The 17,056-nt window shown below is 30.8% G+C and overlaps 1 protein-coding gene across 1 annotated transcript in view; it reads right to left on the bottom strand.

Moving 5' to 3' along the window:
- The window catches only part of LOC145035082 (callose synthase 7-like), a 20,150-nt gene extending 16,029 nt beyond the window's left edge, over nt 1-4,121 (bottom strand). The window contains exons 1-2 of the mRNA XM_078983670.1: nt 3,848-4,121; nt 114-214 (exon numbers count right to left, since the gene is read on the bottom strand). Coding sequence (XP_078839796.1) covers nt 114-214; nt 3,848-4,034 — 288 coding nt within the window. The 5' untranslated portion in view covers nt 4,035-4,121. The remainder of the gene's footprint in view (nt 1-113; nt 215-3,847) is intronic.
- Between the last annotated feature and the right edge of the window lie 12,935 nt (nt 4,122-17,056).

Below are 17,056 nucleotides of genomic sequence, written 5' to 3'. Positions count from 1 at the left end.
ATTAGAATTTATAAAATACTTTGAATTTAGCTTAAAATGGTGTCAACATCCTGATGCAATTAGTAGAATATGATAAACTGTGACAAAAAAAAATGGAAAATTATAATGTGCACCTTCTCAAGTCTATGTAGCAAGTAGGTCATGAATTGGCGAACACCACGTCCATTTGATTTAGGATCCATCCTATAGGCCTTCTCGTATGCATGAAATCGGCCTAATATAACAAATTAAAGGCATAAAATGTTATGGGAAATGTAGTACAACTAACAAGCAAGCATAACCACCATGTTGTGTATTAGTCAATTATTCATAATAAATAAAGAAGTTTCACCATGAATATGTGATTGCATAAAATCAACAAAATGACACTTTTTTTTATAGGCAACCTCTATTTGAGGGTAGATGACTGCTTCCATATATGACCTTTCGCATAGGAAATAAAGAGAAAAAAAAACACGAGCGTACAACAGAGGATACTCTACACATGGATATAGTAGACCTACAATGGAAAAATAAATAGTATTACGTGACTAGCAATAAATCATGAAGCATATACTAGAAATACAAGCTAAAAAGTAAGAGGGAATAATAACTAAATGGTAAAAGCTGCACGACAAGCAAAATTAGTGAAAAGAAAGCTAGTATCTAGACTACTCCATTATCACGATTCTAAGTCTCTACACTCTCCTGTCAGAGGTCATGTCTTCTCGATAAGAGCCACTTCTTCAAGTCTAACCTAACGCTATCTTCTCACTTCCTTCCCGGGTGTCCTGTCCTTCTTTCACTTCCTTTACTAAAATTTCATTATATTAGGAATTATTCTTAGTTCCAATGAGTTTGTGATTCTTGGGTTTATTATCCAATCCAATAATGTTTTACCATATGTCCAATTTAATAACCTTGGTTCTACGACCTCTAAGTTCCTTTTGTATTCCTTCTTAATAGGCTACCATTTGAATCCATACAATATAGTAGGCCTTACTACATCCTTGAACCTTCTTGTAGAAATCTTGTATGTGCTCTTTATTTAACCATAATGCTAGACTTGGAAATGGAGTGAGTTTTGACCTTGATTCAATCTAAACTGATAAGAATAATAAGGGTTTGGATCTTAATTTTTGTTTACTCATTACAAACCCATACCTATTAACCCTTTTATTAAAAGGGTTGTGTATGGATCATTACCGTCCACCGATCCGCTCCATTTTATAATATGCCCCGTATAAATATTAGAACTATAGTTTTTAAGGTTCCCAATCGTGTTTCTTTTAATTTCAATTCCCAAGCCCAAACCACCAAAGGATGGAGCAACTACCATGGGCTAAGGAGGCAAGGACTCGAGGAGTCATACTCATTTAAGTTTTCCTCACTTTTTGACCTAATTTTCCATTTATTAATCATCAATGAGCAATATGGATCATAATTGACAATATTGATCTTATATATGCGACGTGATAATATCGATTACAACTCGGTTAATGTTTTTTTATCCTATTATTATTTTAAAGTGATCATACCTATTAATCGATGCAACATTTTCATCAATTCATCACTCATAAGCTAATATCTTCTATTATTCTTTCAATCTCAAGTAGTATACAATAATAAGTTTTGGTCTTGCATGACTTCTTCTTCATGTCTTAGTTCTTTCAGGTGTAATCAATAAGAAAATATTGTTCTTTGTGAGTTTGCGTTGTGCATTTGACTGCTTTAGTGCTTCACCATTTCTCTTTCATGTGGTAATTTTTCTTCATTCTTTATAGTCTATACTTAGTTTATAGTTCTATGGATCGTGAAAATGCAAATGCTTCACCTAAACTTAATAAAGACCTTGAGGAAAATATATTGTCCAAGACCCTAAGATTAGAAACGAATTTACATGTAACTTTTGTTCAAAAGTTGTTAAGTGAGGTGTATACCATTTAAAACAACAATTCGTTGGAGGTTTTAGAAACGTCCTTGATTGTAAGAGATGTGCGTAATATGTACGGAAAGAAATAAAAGATTTTATGATAAAAAGACAAGCATCTAAGGGAATTATTTAAATGCTATCAAGTATGAAATAAGTTGGCGATGAGTACGATGATGAAGAAGAAGATTGTGTTGAAGTATCATCAAAAAGGGCAAGTGGAGGTAGTATCATACTACATCTTAAAAAGAAACAAAAATGGCCCATCGATATGTATTTCACCCCAAATCACGAAGATGCAATTAAAGGTAGACAAGATGGGAAAGGTGGGAGAGAACAAATGATAAATTATGCATGTTAGAAAGAACTAAGGGAGAACATGTGTCATCAAATGGGAATATTGTTTTAGGATGCAAGTATTCCTTTTAAACATGTTTTTGTATATAGTGTTGTTTTATTATATGTTGTTCTAAGCTATAAAAATGTTGTATTTAATGTTATATGTTGTTTTAAGTTTTAAATATGTTGTGTAGTTATTCCTTTTAATTTTGCAAGATAAGATAGTTTTAAGTATTTGTATTTTAAGAGGTAAAATATATGCAATCTGTTGACTACATCTATAGATATCTTCGATTGACCACATCCATAAATATTTCTAGAAGAAGAGATGAATCAAACGTCTACAGTTTGTAAGAAAAAGAATGTTTGTTTTTTTAAATTTTACAGACTGTTTAAATAAACTGACTTTTTAAACTTATAAGAGTTTTGCAACACTGAATTTTAAATAATTACAGTTTACAACATTGGAATATAATTCGTACAACCACAATAACAATTTTTTTTTTTTAATTATTCGTTTCATATATTTCTAAAACAAAAACTAAATATTTTCTTAATATGGTGTGTAATAAATGACATTCTTTTGTATTTCATCCTAATCTAGTAATTAAGATAAGATGTATTTATACAAATTGATTTTCAAAACTTAATGATAAAACATAAATTTTAATAATAAATTATTAACATTTTCTTAAATTTAGAATATTTATTGACGGTATATTTTCAAAAGTTACCAATCATTTTTCACACAAATGATTAATTTCTCATTAATTTAAGAATAAGTTTCAACAGTTATTTTTGTTAATTTTTGTGTGAACTTTGAAGAACATAGTTAACAATATTTGTTTGGTCAACATTTAGGACATTTTCCATCCTAGTCTTAAATCTTATTTCAGAACCATTTTTATTCTAATATATCGTTATTTTGGTATTATTTGAAATATTATAAAATCAACTTTGATATATATATATATATATATATATATATATATATATATATATATATATATATATATATATATATATATATATTTACGGTAACTAAAATCATCTTATACATTGCAAACTTGAAACAAAAGTTATTTTCTAATTGAACTAATCAAACGTATTTCAAGCAGAAGTAAACTTAAGTAACTCCCAAGATTCTTCCATTTTTTTCATCTCATGATAACAGACTCACCAAAAGATCCTAAGAGGTAGGACCTACGACTTAGTATCTCATGCAGCATGGTTTGAATCCCCTTAGGTAGCTAGCAACTCCTTATGCACACGCACCAGAAGGACTACATAGCTGCCAGATACCATAATTTTTTTTAATAATACATGGATCTGTCTGATGTGCTATTCTAATTAAAAGTAATTAATTATTATTCTGATTCATCCTTTTATAGAAGCAAACTTACATAACTATCTCATCTTAATCAATATATATTATAGAAGAAAAGTTACATACCTATCTAGTCTTAATCAATATATTTATAGAAGAAAAATATATTTTTCTACTGAATCACTTTAAAAACTCAACTCCACACCCAAAATTATAAGAAATTCTGCATTTTATAGGAAAGGAAGAGTCAAATATAGTAAGGGGAAACATACACAAGTAAGCAACTCTGTCATTATCCTTCTCGATCTCATTGGCAACCCGAAGGATAGGACCAACAGCAGCAAGGGAAGAAGGGACAAGCTCGCTGTCAACAGCATCGGTATCGGAAGTCCCCGTCATCCTCCTTGACAATGACCTCGGTGGACCCACCTCATCTTTGGTCCCACTCGTACTCGCCATTCCTGCTCCCCAACTCCGTCAGCACCCCTGATATCCACCTGAAACTTGTTGAAACTCTCTCTCGCTCCACCCTGAAAGCTGCTGAAGATGTGCACAGAAAACCACATTTGTATTTTTGAATTTTGATATATATAGCGTGTGTAAAGATCCTTTGCTTGTTAATTTGGGGCAATTAATTAGCTTTTAGGGCTTTTAGTGCTAACAAGTAAAGAATGGAAGCATTTTTCAACTTTATGGGGGACCAAGAGTATATATATATATATATATATATATATATAGAAGTAAGTTCATGCGAAAATATAAATATCCTGCGAAAACGCGAAAACAGCTTTTATCTTATGAAAATTAGATACATGTACTATAAAAAAATAATTTTATTAGCAATAAATTAAAGATAGTAAGTTTACATTAGATGGTGTTATGATAATATATATTTAAAGACGGTTTTTATAATTATATTTTTTTTACGTCCTTAATCATTTTTAAATTCATGTTTTCATAATAAAAATGTTAAAAATCATACTTTGCTAATATGAAATAGTCTATCATCTATCATCGATTATCATCATGTATTTCAAAGTTTGGATGAATTATTTTCCAAAATATAATGTTGAGGTGACATAATATCATATGGTTTTCTTGTTTTCGCGTTTTCGCAAATTATTTGCATTTTCGCATGAACCCTTCCCTATATATATATATATATATATATATATATATATATATATATATATATATATATATATAGGTTATTATGTTCTAATAATTAATTATTGTGTGGATGTAGAAAAGATTGTGGATCAATTATTATAATTATTTTAAGATAATCATTTATCCATATTATTAAATTAAAAAAAAAAAGAATAATACCATTTAATTAAAATAATGGTAAAATTGTACATTTCAATTACTTTGGAAACAAAAACTTAAAAATGAAATTTTCAGATTTTAAATGATTTTTGATTATCTAATTTTTAAATTCTAATTTATTTAACTAGTTATTTTAATTTTAAATCTATCTTAATGTTATTTTGTTAGAATGATGTTATATGTGATTGTTTTGTAATATCAGAATATTATTGAATAATAATAGAATTCTTGAACCTACAATTGAATAATAACAATATTATATATATATATATATATATATATATATATATATATATATATATATATATATATATATATATATATATATATATATGTCTGAACTTAAATACAAATTCATAAATATTCCTACAGACTGTTAGTCAGATACATTTTAACATAATTATACACATTCTAACAAAATGTCATAAAAATGAATAAACTCCTTAAGAATAACATTCTCAAATATATAATTATTGAACAAATACACTTAACCTTCTTCAATGGTCCAAATTATCAACTTGTTTACAACTATTCTTATGAAAATATGATGTATTTCATAAGAATGTAACTTGTTATTGACCTCTATTACAAGTCTCTCTCTTGTAAGATCAATCTTTGATTCCTTCTTCAAGCTATTTTGAAAGAATAACAAATGCAAGTAGGTACATTTTCACTAAAAATTATCATAAACTTATATTCTTTTAGAATTTCATAATCTGATAAAAAAAAATAATGTAATTTATTCTGAAAGAATTATACCTTGGGGGGAGCCTATTTGACCGCTTGATATCCTTCTACCGAAAGGTGTATTCTTGCTTGGTTACATAATGCAATTTCCTATAGAATTGAAAACCAAACCATAGATAAAAATAACCATATTATTTTATAAGATATAATGACATACTATTACAAAATATGAAACCCTTACCATATAAAAACATGTATTTGAAAAACCATTTATAAGAATAATATTTTAAGAATACCAATGATCGAACACCATCAAATTTTCTCAAAAAAAATTTCCTTCATGATGAAACAAGTAATGCAAAAAAAACATAATTTATAAGACGATAAATGTAAACCAAATACTTCATGAACTAAAATGCATGTTGAAAAATTCTTCATTTTAATATATGATTAGTTCTTTTTCCTTCGTTGGAGCACATGTTATTAATGAAATTTCAAATATGTAAATTGATACAATGAAAAGCTAATCCTTTCTCAAATAACAAAGTTAAAACCTTGGAATGAAAACTTGAAGATACTAACAATATTATCCATTTTCATTGTTCAAAAGAATACAATTTTAAAACATATGCAAGAAACATTAGCGGCATGTTGGGTTATTTCCTAATAGCTTTCAAGGAAATCCATTTTATTTATTTTGAATTTGATTTAGCGCAAATGAAGCTTTCAATATGTAGTCCCATAATAACCCTAATAAAGTTACAGAGTGTATTGTCTCTCTCATATCTGTACAGCATGAGCACCAGCCATGGTAAGATCAAGGTCGGCCCATGAGCCTGGGCAAGTTGGGCGACCGCCCCGGGCCCCCAAATGCCAAAGGGCCCTTAATTTACACTTGTTATATTGGTTATATGGTATTAGCCCATTAGTTTTAAGCCTATTGGGCTAGATTTTCAAAGCCCAACACTCTAATTAAGCTATATCTGCATCGATCCAAGAGAGAAAGCGAGAGGAAGCGTGCAACATCAGACTTCCAAGTTCCAAGGCGCAATTGATCTTCGAAGAATAATAGATTTCTATGGGAAATCCAAACGACTCTTCTTTAGAATCTAGAAACAATGGTTAGTGAATCAATTTCTTCTCTAATTTCTTTTTTCTTATTCAAGATTTCAAGTGAACAATTTCTTCTCCTATTCTCCAATCTCCATCTTTTATGATTTTTTGAGTTTGTCCACAACAACCACATTGTCACGTACCATACTAGAACTAAGAACCATAACATCCAAAGTCTAATTGCTTTTCCATCTTTTCATGATTCTAGAAAACTGAAATCCATTCTTACCCTTCTTATTTTCGATATCAAGTTTTCTTTGTCTAAAATAGCATCAGTGACTGAGAGACTAGAATCTAGAATCGAGAGTAACTCAGACTCAAAATCTTCTTGAAATTGAGACGAAACTGATTATAAGTCTCTGTAAGTTCTAGTCTATAGCATTCTTGAAATTTCTTATTCTTGTTTGAATTCGATTTTTTCTATGAATCTTTTTTTCAACTTCAGAATTTTGTGTTATGTAGAATCGGAGTAGTATTCGACCTTCTGATTGTGAATGGTCTTCGGATCATATTTCACTTTTGGCTGAATTTAGGTGCAAGCCTAGAACAAGAACATGATGCATTTTCATTTTAGGCAAGTTTTTTGTATTTTTATTTTTTAATTATGATTATAGGTATGCATGTTAATGAATTGATGATGATGTTGTTATAGATGATAGCGAAAGAGGCTTTTAAAGCAATGTAAGTAAAACAAGAAAAATGTGATCGAAGTAGATTGTTAGTATTTGTTGGGAATTTATGCAATGTGCAATGATCAACTACACTCTTACACTCTGTATCATGCTATCTTTTGGAAAAATCAATCATTTTTATTTTTTTGTTTATTTGTTTTTGATAGAAACTTAATTTCAGATAGTTCATTTATGAACCTTAAGTTGAAGGGTAAGTTTTAGTAATGGTGATGTATATCTTTGTGATAAAGGTGGGTCGGATGAAACAACATACAAATAGAGACATTTATTTTACTATTGAATATAAAGGTGCAAATATCTTTTTATAAATTGTTCGTTTCTGAGTTTTCTTTTTGAAGTTACTAAAGAATATATATATATATATATATATATATATATATATATATATATATATATATATATTGGAAAGGGCCCTATTTTTGTGTTTTGCCCCGGGCCTCAAACTGTCTAAGACCGGTCCTGGGTAAGATTTCAAGTATCTAATATTTAAAAAAAATTATCAAATACTGCCGTATTCCATTTCTTTTTCCAGGATGAGTAACAAAAACGGAGATATATTTCAAAAACTATTAACCACAAGCAAGATCGGTTGGTTAGACAGTTACATTAAATTAATCTTGATTCCTACATGTTTGTCTTGAGAAAATTCACAGCATTAAAAAAAACAAAAAAAATAAATAAATCAGAACCCAATACAACCATACCTGCAACTAGGGATAGTTTATTGTCCATAGCAACCGGTGATGCATGATGATGATTGATACGCGGCAGGTGATGCTCGCCAACATAGCTCATATACTTTATATTCGATTCATCTAGAATGGACCGGCGTTGAAGATGATTACTGCCATTTTTGGCCGGCGATTGAATGGGGGATTTATATGGTCGCAGTTGTTAAGAGGAAGAAGGGATAAATTAATGCCAATGGCTTTGTGTCTTCCAGTCGCATAGGGTTTTATAGAATAACAAATAGGGTTTTATAGAATAACAATTAACACATTCATAATATTTGCTTAATACAAAGAGATTTGACTGGGATAGAAATCAAATTAATTAATTTAAAGTATTAATTAAAATGTAAGATTACAAAATTGACATACATTAATTCCTACATTCACACAAACTATTAATTAAAATGTAAGATTACAATATTGACCTACATTAATTCCTATATCCATACAGTTAGAATATATATATATATATATATATATATATATATATATATATATATATATATATATATATTAGTTTATAACCCGTAGTAACCACGGTTATCAAATTAATTAAACTTTTATAATAAAAATTTATAATTATTAATCAGTTATTTTAAATAAGTCATTTTAAATAAATTATTAGTTAAGAGATATATCAAAAATTTAAAGTTATTATAACTTCAAACTTAACATATAATTAAAAAAATATAAATTTGAATTTTGAAATTAATTGCCTAATATATCTAGATAACACATGGCAGAATATTACTAAGGAGTTGTATTAGAGTGACACTTGGCAAAAGGATATTAAAACTATTCATTTATTAGAGTGTATATATATATATATATATATATATATATATATATATATATATATATATATATATATATATATATATATACTACTTTGTAAAACATATATAATAAGAAGCCCAAAAGTTTTAAGACCAAAATCTTAAAAATAAGGAGGATAGATATGAAGCCCTAGATTTAATTTGGATGATATAGATTATATAAGAGGTATGGTGATCCATGCGAATAAGTTTAGGCCAATAAAAATAAAGCATTCACACTATAAAATAAAGATTGATGTCGCCTCCTTATTTTAGAACAAAACCTTTGTCATACTGTAAGGGTTGTTTGGTAGAACCTGAAATTTTAAGACCTGAAATTTTAAGATCTGAATTTTTAAGATTTGAACTTTTAAATATTGTTTGGATGAAACATCTGAATTGTTATGCTGAATAATAAAAATAACTATTTTATCCTTCGTGTTATTTTTTATTTAAGTATATCACAAATTATAAAAATTCCAAAATCAAAATCAATTGCTAGAAAAAAATTATATATTTACATAATTACATGCTAAACATACAAACATACATTCAATAGAGTTTCAAACTTTTGACAACAATTTCAGCTATTAAACTTGACCGGAGAGCAATCCACTTCCTGTTAACATGATCGACAGTCAAAAGACTAGTTATATATCACTTCAGCAATCAATTATCTTCTTCCTAAGATGATCTTGTTTTCCATTTGTTACCACCCTTGTTAATACATACCTAAAATCATCAAATGGTGACCGAAAACACCTTAATTTGATCCGAACTAGATTGATTCAAAATAACAAAGCAGCAACTAAGGAGTCACCAAATCAGCCATCAACGGACATATCCTTGAAGTTTTTGAATCCAGTAACTCAAAAACCCATTTAAGCTTAAATAACTTCAACTAACCACGACATCAAGACAGATTTAACTTCAACAAAATGAATTACACACACCAAAATCACAAATTACACACTCAAAGGAATCATTGGAAAAGGAACTCCTAAACTTCAAGAACAAATTTCACAGCAATCAATTTTTGAAAAATCAAAGAAAAACGAACCTGGTAGGTGTGCGAGATCGACGATGGGGACGGAGGTGCAGTGAGAAGTCGAATGACCGAAGAGGATGGTGAATCACCTGTTCCTTGTATTCCATGCTCGAATCATAATTCTCCTTCTCCATAGAAAATGTTAGGGCAAAAAAAAGTTTACCTGGTGTCACCAGTGAATGGCTAAAGGATGATGCTAGCCGGAGGTGGTTAGTGGATGGCGGTGACGACCAGAGAAGAGGTCGGTGAGAGAGGTCGGTGAGAGATGATGTGGAGAAGGGGAGAGTTGATTGTAAAGGCATAGAGATCTTGAGAGGCGAGAGAGAGAACCGATGGGCAAAATAGGAAGCACGTCTTATTTTTTTGTTCAGATGTGTTTTGAAGTCTGATTCGGTAAGACGTCATTTTACAATTAAGATGATTTATTAAGCAACAAACTATAGATTCAGATGTGCCTCTTATTCAGAGGCATTAAGTGATAAACAAACACGACTAATATAGATTAATGTTTCTACTTCCCACATTTATTTAAACTTTTTAAAAGATATTTTTTTAACCCTTCTATTTACATAAGTTTAATTAAATAACCCTTTGTTTTATAAAGTTTTACTTTATACGATCATCAAAGTTATCTGAAAAAACATAAAAGTTTGAAAAAAAAATATATAACTAAGTACTATATCATATTTAATAATAATAATAATAATAATAATAATAATAATAATAATAACACGCTTAAATTAGCCGAAGATAGGAATTTTTTTAGCTAATATGTATCACTATATTTTTGAAAATTTTTATCACGTGAATTTTGATGGGTTTTGATCATAAGAACATCCTATGTGCTCATACAAACCCTAATGCTTGGATCTAAATTTCTCTATTGTACATGCAATTCATCCAAGACTATAAACCCTAATTCTAGCATATGATAATCGACATTAACATAATATTGGGTCTAAGATATTACCTTGATTGTTATGTAGCAATAACAATCACAATTCCTTCTTGTAATGACTTTAGAAAGCTTAGAGTCACAAATGTCACTCCTCTAATGGTTCACAAACACCAAGAGCAAGAGGATGAATAAGAGAAGAGGAGGCTGCCCAAAATCGTTTAAAACCCTAGAGAACAAGTTCCTCACGTTTTTGGGGCTTAAGGGTGCTCTTTATACATGTAGGCTATTAGGGATTTAAACTAGGAAACCCTAATCTAACTGCTTAAGCCCTAAGCAGCCCATGGATTCCTTTCTTAAAGGCCTTGGACGATTTCTAATGGGTTTCCCCATAGAATTCGTCCAACCTTATAATATAAGGCAATCCATAGCCCAATTGAAATTATCTTATAATTACAATTCCAATCCCTTAAGTTTAATTAATCTCTTTTAGCCACAAACTTAATTCTTATTAATTCTTGACTAATATTAATTAAACAGTATGATTTCTCCTTAAATATATTATTCCCATAATATATTAATAAATCATATTTAATCCTTTCTCTCCATAATTCATCCTATCAAGTTGCTTTGGTGAAGGCAACCCAAAAGGACAATGCACCATCGGGTCAAGCACATACCAAAATAGTTATGGACTTAGACCCTAATCCAACCGTCTCCCACTTGGATACGTCTAATAACTATTATGCATATGACTTCAGATCCTGATCTGCAATCGTAGCTTTCCAAAGCCGCTGTCAACTTTAATCCTATAAGATATGTGTGTCCTTTAGATAAGGGACCATATATTCCTCCATTCTAGATATCGTATAAGACATGATTTCTAATCATTCTCTCTGTACTATTTCCCGACTTCCGATTTATGACGACTGACTAATTAAACAAATCAAATTAGCCCTAGCCCGACCGAGCATTTACGTTTGTCATCAATAAATCATTGAGGGGCCCAAAGATATCACTTTTATCCTACTTTGGATAAAAGGAACGGATAAACTTTGTTTCAATGCTTGCTTGCACTCACTCACCGAATCACACACAACAATATGTTTTATAACACCAAGTTACTGATGCGTTTACATATCATCAATATGCAACCGACTTGCAAGATACAACTCACACATCTCGGTTTCAAGAATATAAGATGTTATCGTCTCACCAATCACTCGTGATAAAATCCATGAAGTGATCCAAGTGAGCGTGGGTTTAATCCAATGCTCAAATCATATTCATAAGCACTCATGAATGTTGCAGCAAACATTTGCTTATGTCTAATAATCTTTAGACAATCCACACACCAATTCTCGATAGTCTTCATTCATACCTACTTCCAACATATGAACGACTGTGGCCCGTTTGAATAATTTGACTGTTCTTAACCAATTAAATTATTCAGGAAGTCAAAACATGCAAAGTGAGACGCAAGAATAATACTAATCCCATATGACATCAAACCTTTGAGTATAAATAAAACACCTTTTATTTATCACCATATCGATTACTCATTATTTGTTGTTTCGGGTAATCAACTTCTTACTTGAATTATTACACTTGTCCCATGCTCTTATCATGCACACAATGTTTACTTATGGTTCTTACTTTGTGAAATAGATCAAATGGACACATTTCCAATCATACTCATTTCACAAATCCCAATCCTTTTCACAAGTGTAGAATATCAAATTCTTGCCACTTATAGAATATGTTAGATTCTAACATTTTATGCAATGATCCTTTCGTAATGTCATAGCACAAAAGTCACAAAGACTATTGCCAACGATATTACAAAGTCCTCTATCGGAGATTGTTACAATACAATTCCTTAGATATGATGTCGCTTACTCAAAGTACATTCCTTTGAACATCCTTTTGCATAAAAGTTTCTAATCTAGACATAGATTCTCAATATTTAACTCCCAATGTGGAAACCTTTCCATACATATCATATGACAACTTATTCTTAATAGAATCTTATCTATTCATAATAATGTCGATATACTCCATCCAATACTATACTTCCAACTACTCACAAGCGACCAATCCTAGGCGAACTTTGGATTGTCCTTTGATAGTTGTTTAATTATCTTAGTCAAAACCGATTCTTGTCCTTTTTCCATCTAAATGCACTAGACATTTGGAAAAATTTTAGAAGGGTCAAATACTATAGCATTTTCAATCAATCCTATATCATAAGCGTATGGGACACGATTCATAATGTCTTACATAAAGATTTGATACTTTATCAATCTTCTGCCATAATATTCTATGTACTATGTTCTTACAATTCGAGTTATGAAGAGGAAAGTCGTAATCATAATCGAAAATTAAGAACACACTATGTATCCTTGACTAAATTTATTAACATTCCACAACCTAAGCCTTTAGTTTTTGAAATGAAGCATAATACTCTCTCCCTTAATTATAGCAAAACAACTATTCAACTCTTACAACTTTGCAAAGTATGACTCTTGTTTTCTATAATTAATATTGATAACTTGCAATACTTGCCTTAATAATCATACAATCATAACATTTATGCTCCCAATATCATGATGATTATTATAAACATAACACTTATGCTCCGACTAGCTTTGACATGTATTCAGAAAACAGCTTAACTTACTGAAAAACAATACTTATTGAATTTCTTAAGTTCATGTTTCTAATACTTAATGCTATGATAATCCTTTATTAATTCTTCTCAAACTTATACACCTTTGCCTTAGATAACTCATATGTGTATCTAAACAATTAAGACTAATTGCCAAATCTCACAATTCGAATCATGGAAAGGGATACCGTAACCATAATCGAATTCGAGAATACAATTTCACAATCACTATCTTCTTAAATCTCTATTAGTGAAAGCATTTCCTCACAGTCATTTTCATGAAGGAGGAAATCTTATGACACTTAGATTTTAATGGTGTATGTGTTCCTATCCATGTGAATTTGTCAAAACCAAAGTTTACGACAAATTCAAACTCATATGGACCGAACTTTCTTAATCTTGATTTCTTGCCTTATGGTAGCACAGCTACCTACCATGTCTTCCAAGCAGTTAAGCAGCTCACCCTTTCCTATCAATGTATCTTTCATTGATTAAGGTCCTTGTCTTTTATGCATTCAAATGAGAACTCATACGACTCATATGCATAATTAACTCGATTGGAACGGCACAGAAACAAAATAGTGTCAACACGATAGGTTGTAAACCTCAACTCGTGTGCTAGTGATGATCGATAAGGTTTATTTTGATTTGTTCTTGAAACCTTTCAAGACCATTAAGACTCCCACTGACTCCTTGACATATAAGATTCTCTTGTCAATAAACATTTCTTGACAAACAAATATTCAAGAGTTAGTGTAGTTTTTATCAAAACACTTCATAAATAGGTCCTAGTTGGTCTTTGTCTTATCCAAGACATCAAAACTTTCCTCATTTGATGAATGTGATAAACCTTCTTAGTACTTATCACTCAATGTCACAATCTTAACTCTAAGACTTGTTTTGGAACGAAGTATGATTGACTTCTTGATTTAACCATTTCTTCAATTCTTGATTCCTCTTCTTAGACATACAATTGTACTAAGACTTACTTAGAGGATCAATTGAGATATGGTTCTTAATCATTAAGACCTATCATATAGCATAAAAGGTACTCTCCCTTCTTCTTAGAATGGAGAAACTTTTATCTTTTTGCCTACTTGATTCTTCTTATTCGTTCTGCTTATTGATTTAAACTTTTACTATCAATTCATAATTACACTTAGTCTTATAAGTATAATCATATTTACTAAACCTTTAGTAAATCATGGCGAATATCTTTGTTACTCTTATGGTGGACTTGATCAATACGCAACTTTGTGTACTCGATCTCCTAGTCCTTCACTTGACACTTTGTAAATGAATTAGTCTAATTTCCAAATATGAAATTTCTCATTCATCGTGCAACCAAGTTGCATGATTCCAAGTTTCTGTCCAATTGAAACTTGGGTGATGAGAAACTCTCCTTATTTGGTAAATTTTCAACATTTCCATAATTAAGAATCAAATCCATTATTGCTAATAATAGAAACATTCAAACATCAATTTTTCATACATGCCATTGCAAGGATAAATAAATAATAAAATCAAAATTTATTTTATTGCGGAAAAAAAATTGTCCTTACAATGCAATTCATTGAAAAACTATGTAATAAATATTCCTAACAACTCTATCTAACCTCAAAATCTAATCTTCGAATCCATGTCTTCGTGATTAGATTCATCTTGCTATTTCGTCAAGCTTCCTCCCTTTTCATTGATCCTGCAAAACATTCAAATGCAATCTTATCACATTATGTATTAAGAATCAACTAATAGGAACTTAATCGAGTTAGATAGTGGATTTTACCTGAAGCACAGTCATACTCTTTGACTCTCCCATCTTTTGGACTCTTCAGGCTCTTAGGGCAGACTTGTATCCAACGCCCTTTCACTTGGCAGCAAACGCAGGTCGGTTCTCCTAGAACGTCCTCGGATGCATGGTTGGTCGACTTTACAAATACGCTCCATTGCTTTGCCAAATCATTTCTGATTCAGCAGCAATGAGCATGTAAGTTAGGTCAATGAGGCTTTCGTCATGATCCATCATATAATACTTTCTTTTGAACTCATTATATGATTGGGGAAGTGACTGCACAACCCAGTTCACAGCCAACTTATCCGGGAATGACACACCCAACATTTTCAACCTATCAATGTGTGATTTCATTCCTAGAATGTGAGCACACACGAGTTTACCATTTTCATGTTTCATTTCCAATAGGGCTTTAGTGATATTGAACCTTTCAATTCTTCGATCTTGTGGGTTAGGGAGAACAACGGGAGGAGGAGGAGGAAGTGAAGCATGATCTCTTGTTCCTCGATCGAATCGTGGAATATCATCTTCATGTGGAATGCTTGTTCCACAGGACTTGGGAAGACCGTAGTTGTCGAACTTTGACATCTACAAAACGGGAGAAAACAAATTCAAGTTAGTTGATCGATTGAGTCCTTAATAAATCACCCAAATGAGATATTAAGGCTATGACCCAACACAATACGCTACAACCTAGAAAATGGATGTCGTAATCTAGTTGCAGAATATTTGAAGGTAAGTGAATGACGATTCACTAATTTCCACCATGAAAAACGAAAAAGAAATTTAAGTTTTAAATCTATGAAAACTCCTAGATTCTTTGAGATTCATTGAACTTTTCAATGGCATGTTTAAATCTCGATATGCCCCTCTAGTTTGTGACTGGGATGTCGAGGATCACAAAGCGGGTGTGAATAACCATGCAAACTTACATGGTGCCCTTATATGTTACGGTCACCTATTTGATGTGCCGGTAAACCACACACGCTCCACCGAACTATGAAAAACATTGAGTCACCCTTTGCTACCTTTGCTCTAACCCATTTAGTGTGCCGGTAAACCACACACGCTCCACTAACGTCTTCGCAAGGGCACAAAGTGTAATTTCATGGAATTGCATCAATTCACTTTTGCCTAAGTAACTAAGATTGGGAATTTATAAAACATTTAGTTACTTTTGTACTTCAATATACTTATATTGGAAGGTTTTGTCCTATCCTACCCATTCGGCTAACGACCCTCCACTAGTCAAGAGTGCGGTGGGTAAGAGTGGATACCCATTCAATCGCCATTTTATAGGCAATTTCCTTAAACACCCCTTATAGACCAGCTTCGTGAATGAGGCCTACTAACGGTAAGACTGACTTTTACTCATACATATACATATATAATGTTAGACTTTTAATGTTATATATAGTATAGGGTGTATTTTACACTTTTAAAATACCAGGTGGTCAAATTTAACGATTATACTTTTAATTCAATTAAATGTAAACCAAAACTTTTATGGATTTATTAAACCTCCTTTAATTATACACCTTAATTAATTAATAAAACCATAAGGGTGTGATTTGAACTTTTCAAAACAATACTAGGGTTTAAGAATTTAACATTTCTAAATTAACTTTTAATAAACTTTTAAATTCAAAAACTTGAGGACAAGTTTTGAAACATTTCAAAACATTAGGGTTTAGAATTTAAATATACATCA

Source organism: Lactuca saligna, chromosome 3 (genome assembly GCF_052625555.1).
Source record: "Lactuca saligna cultivar CGN05327 chromosome 3, ASM5262555v1, whole genome shotgun sequence".
NCBI lineage: Eukaryota > Viridiplantae > Streptophyta > Magnoliopsida > Asterales > Asteraceae > Lactuca > Lactuca saligna.
Note: the sequence above shows the minus strand (reverse complement) of the source record. Positions and strands in the feature narration are given on the sequence as shown.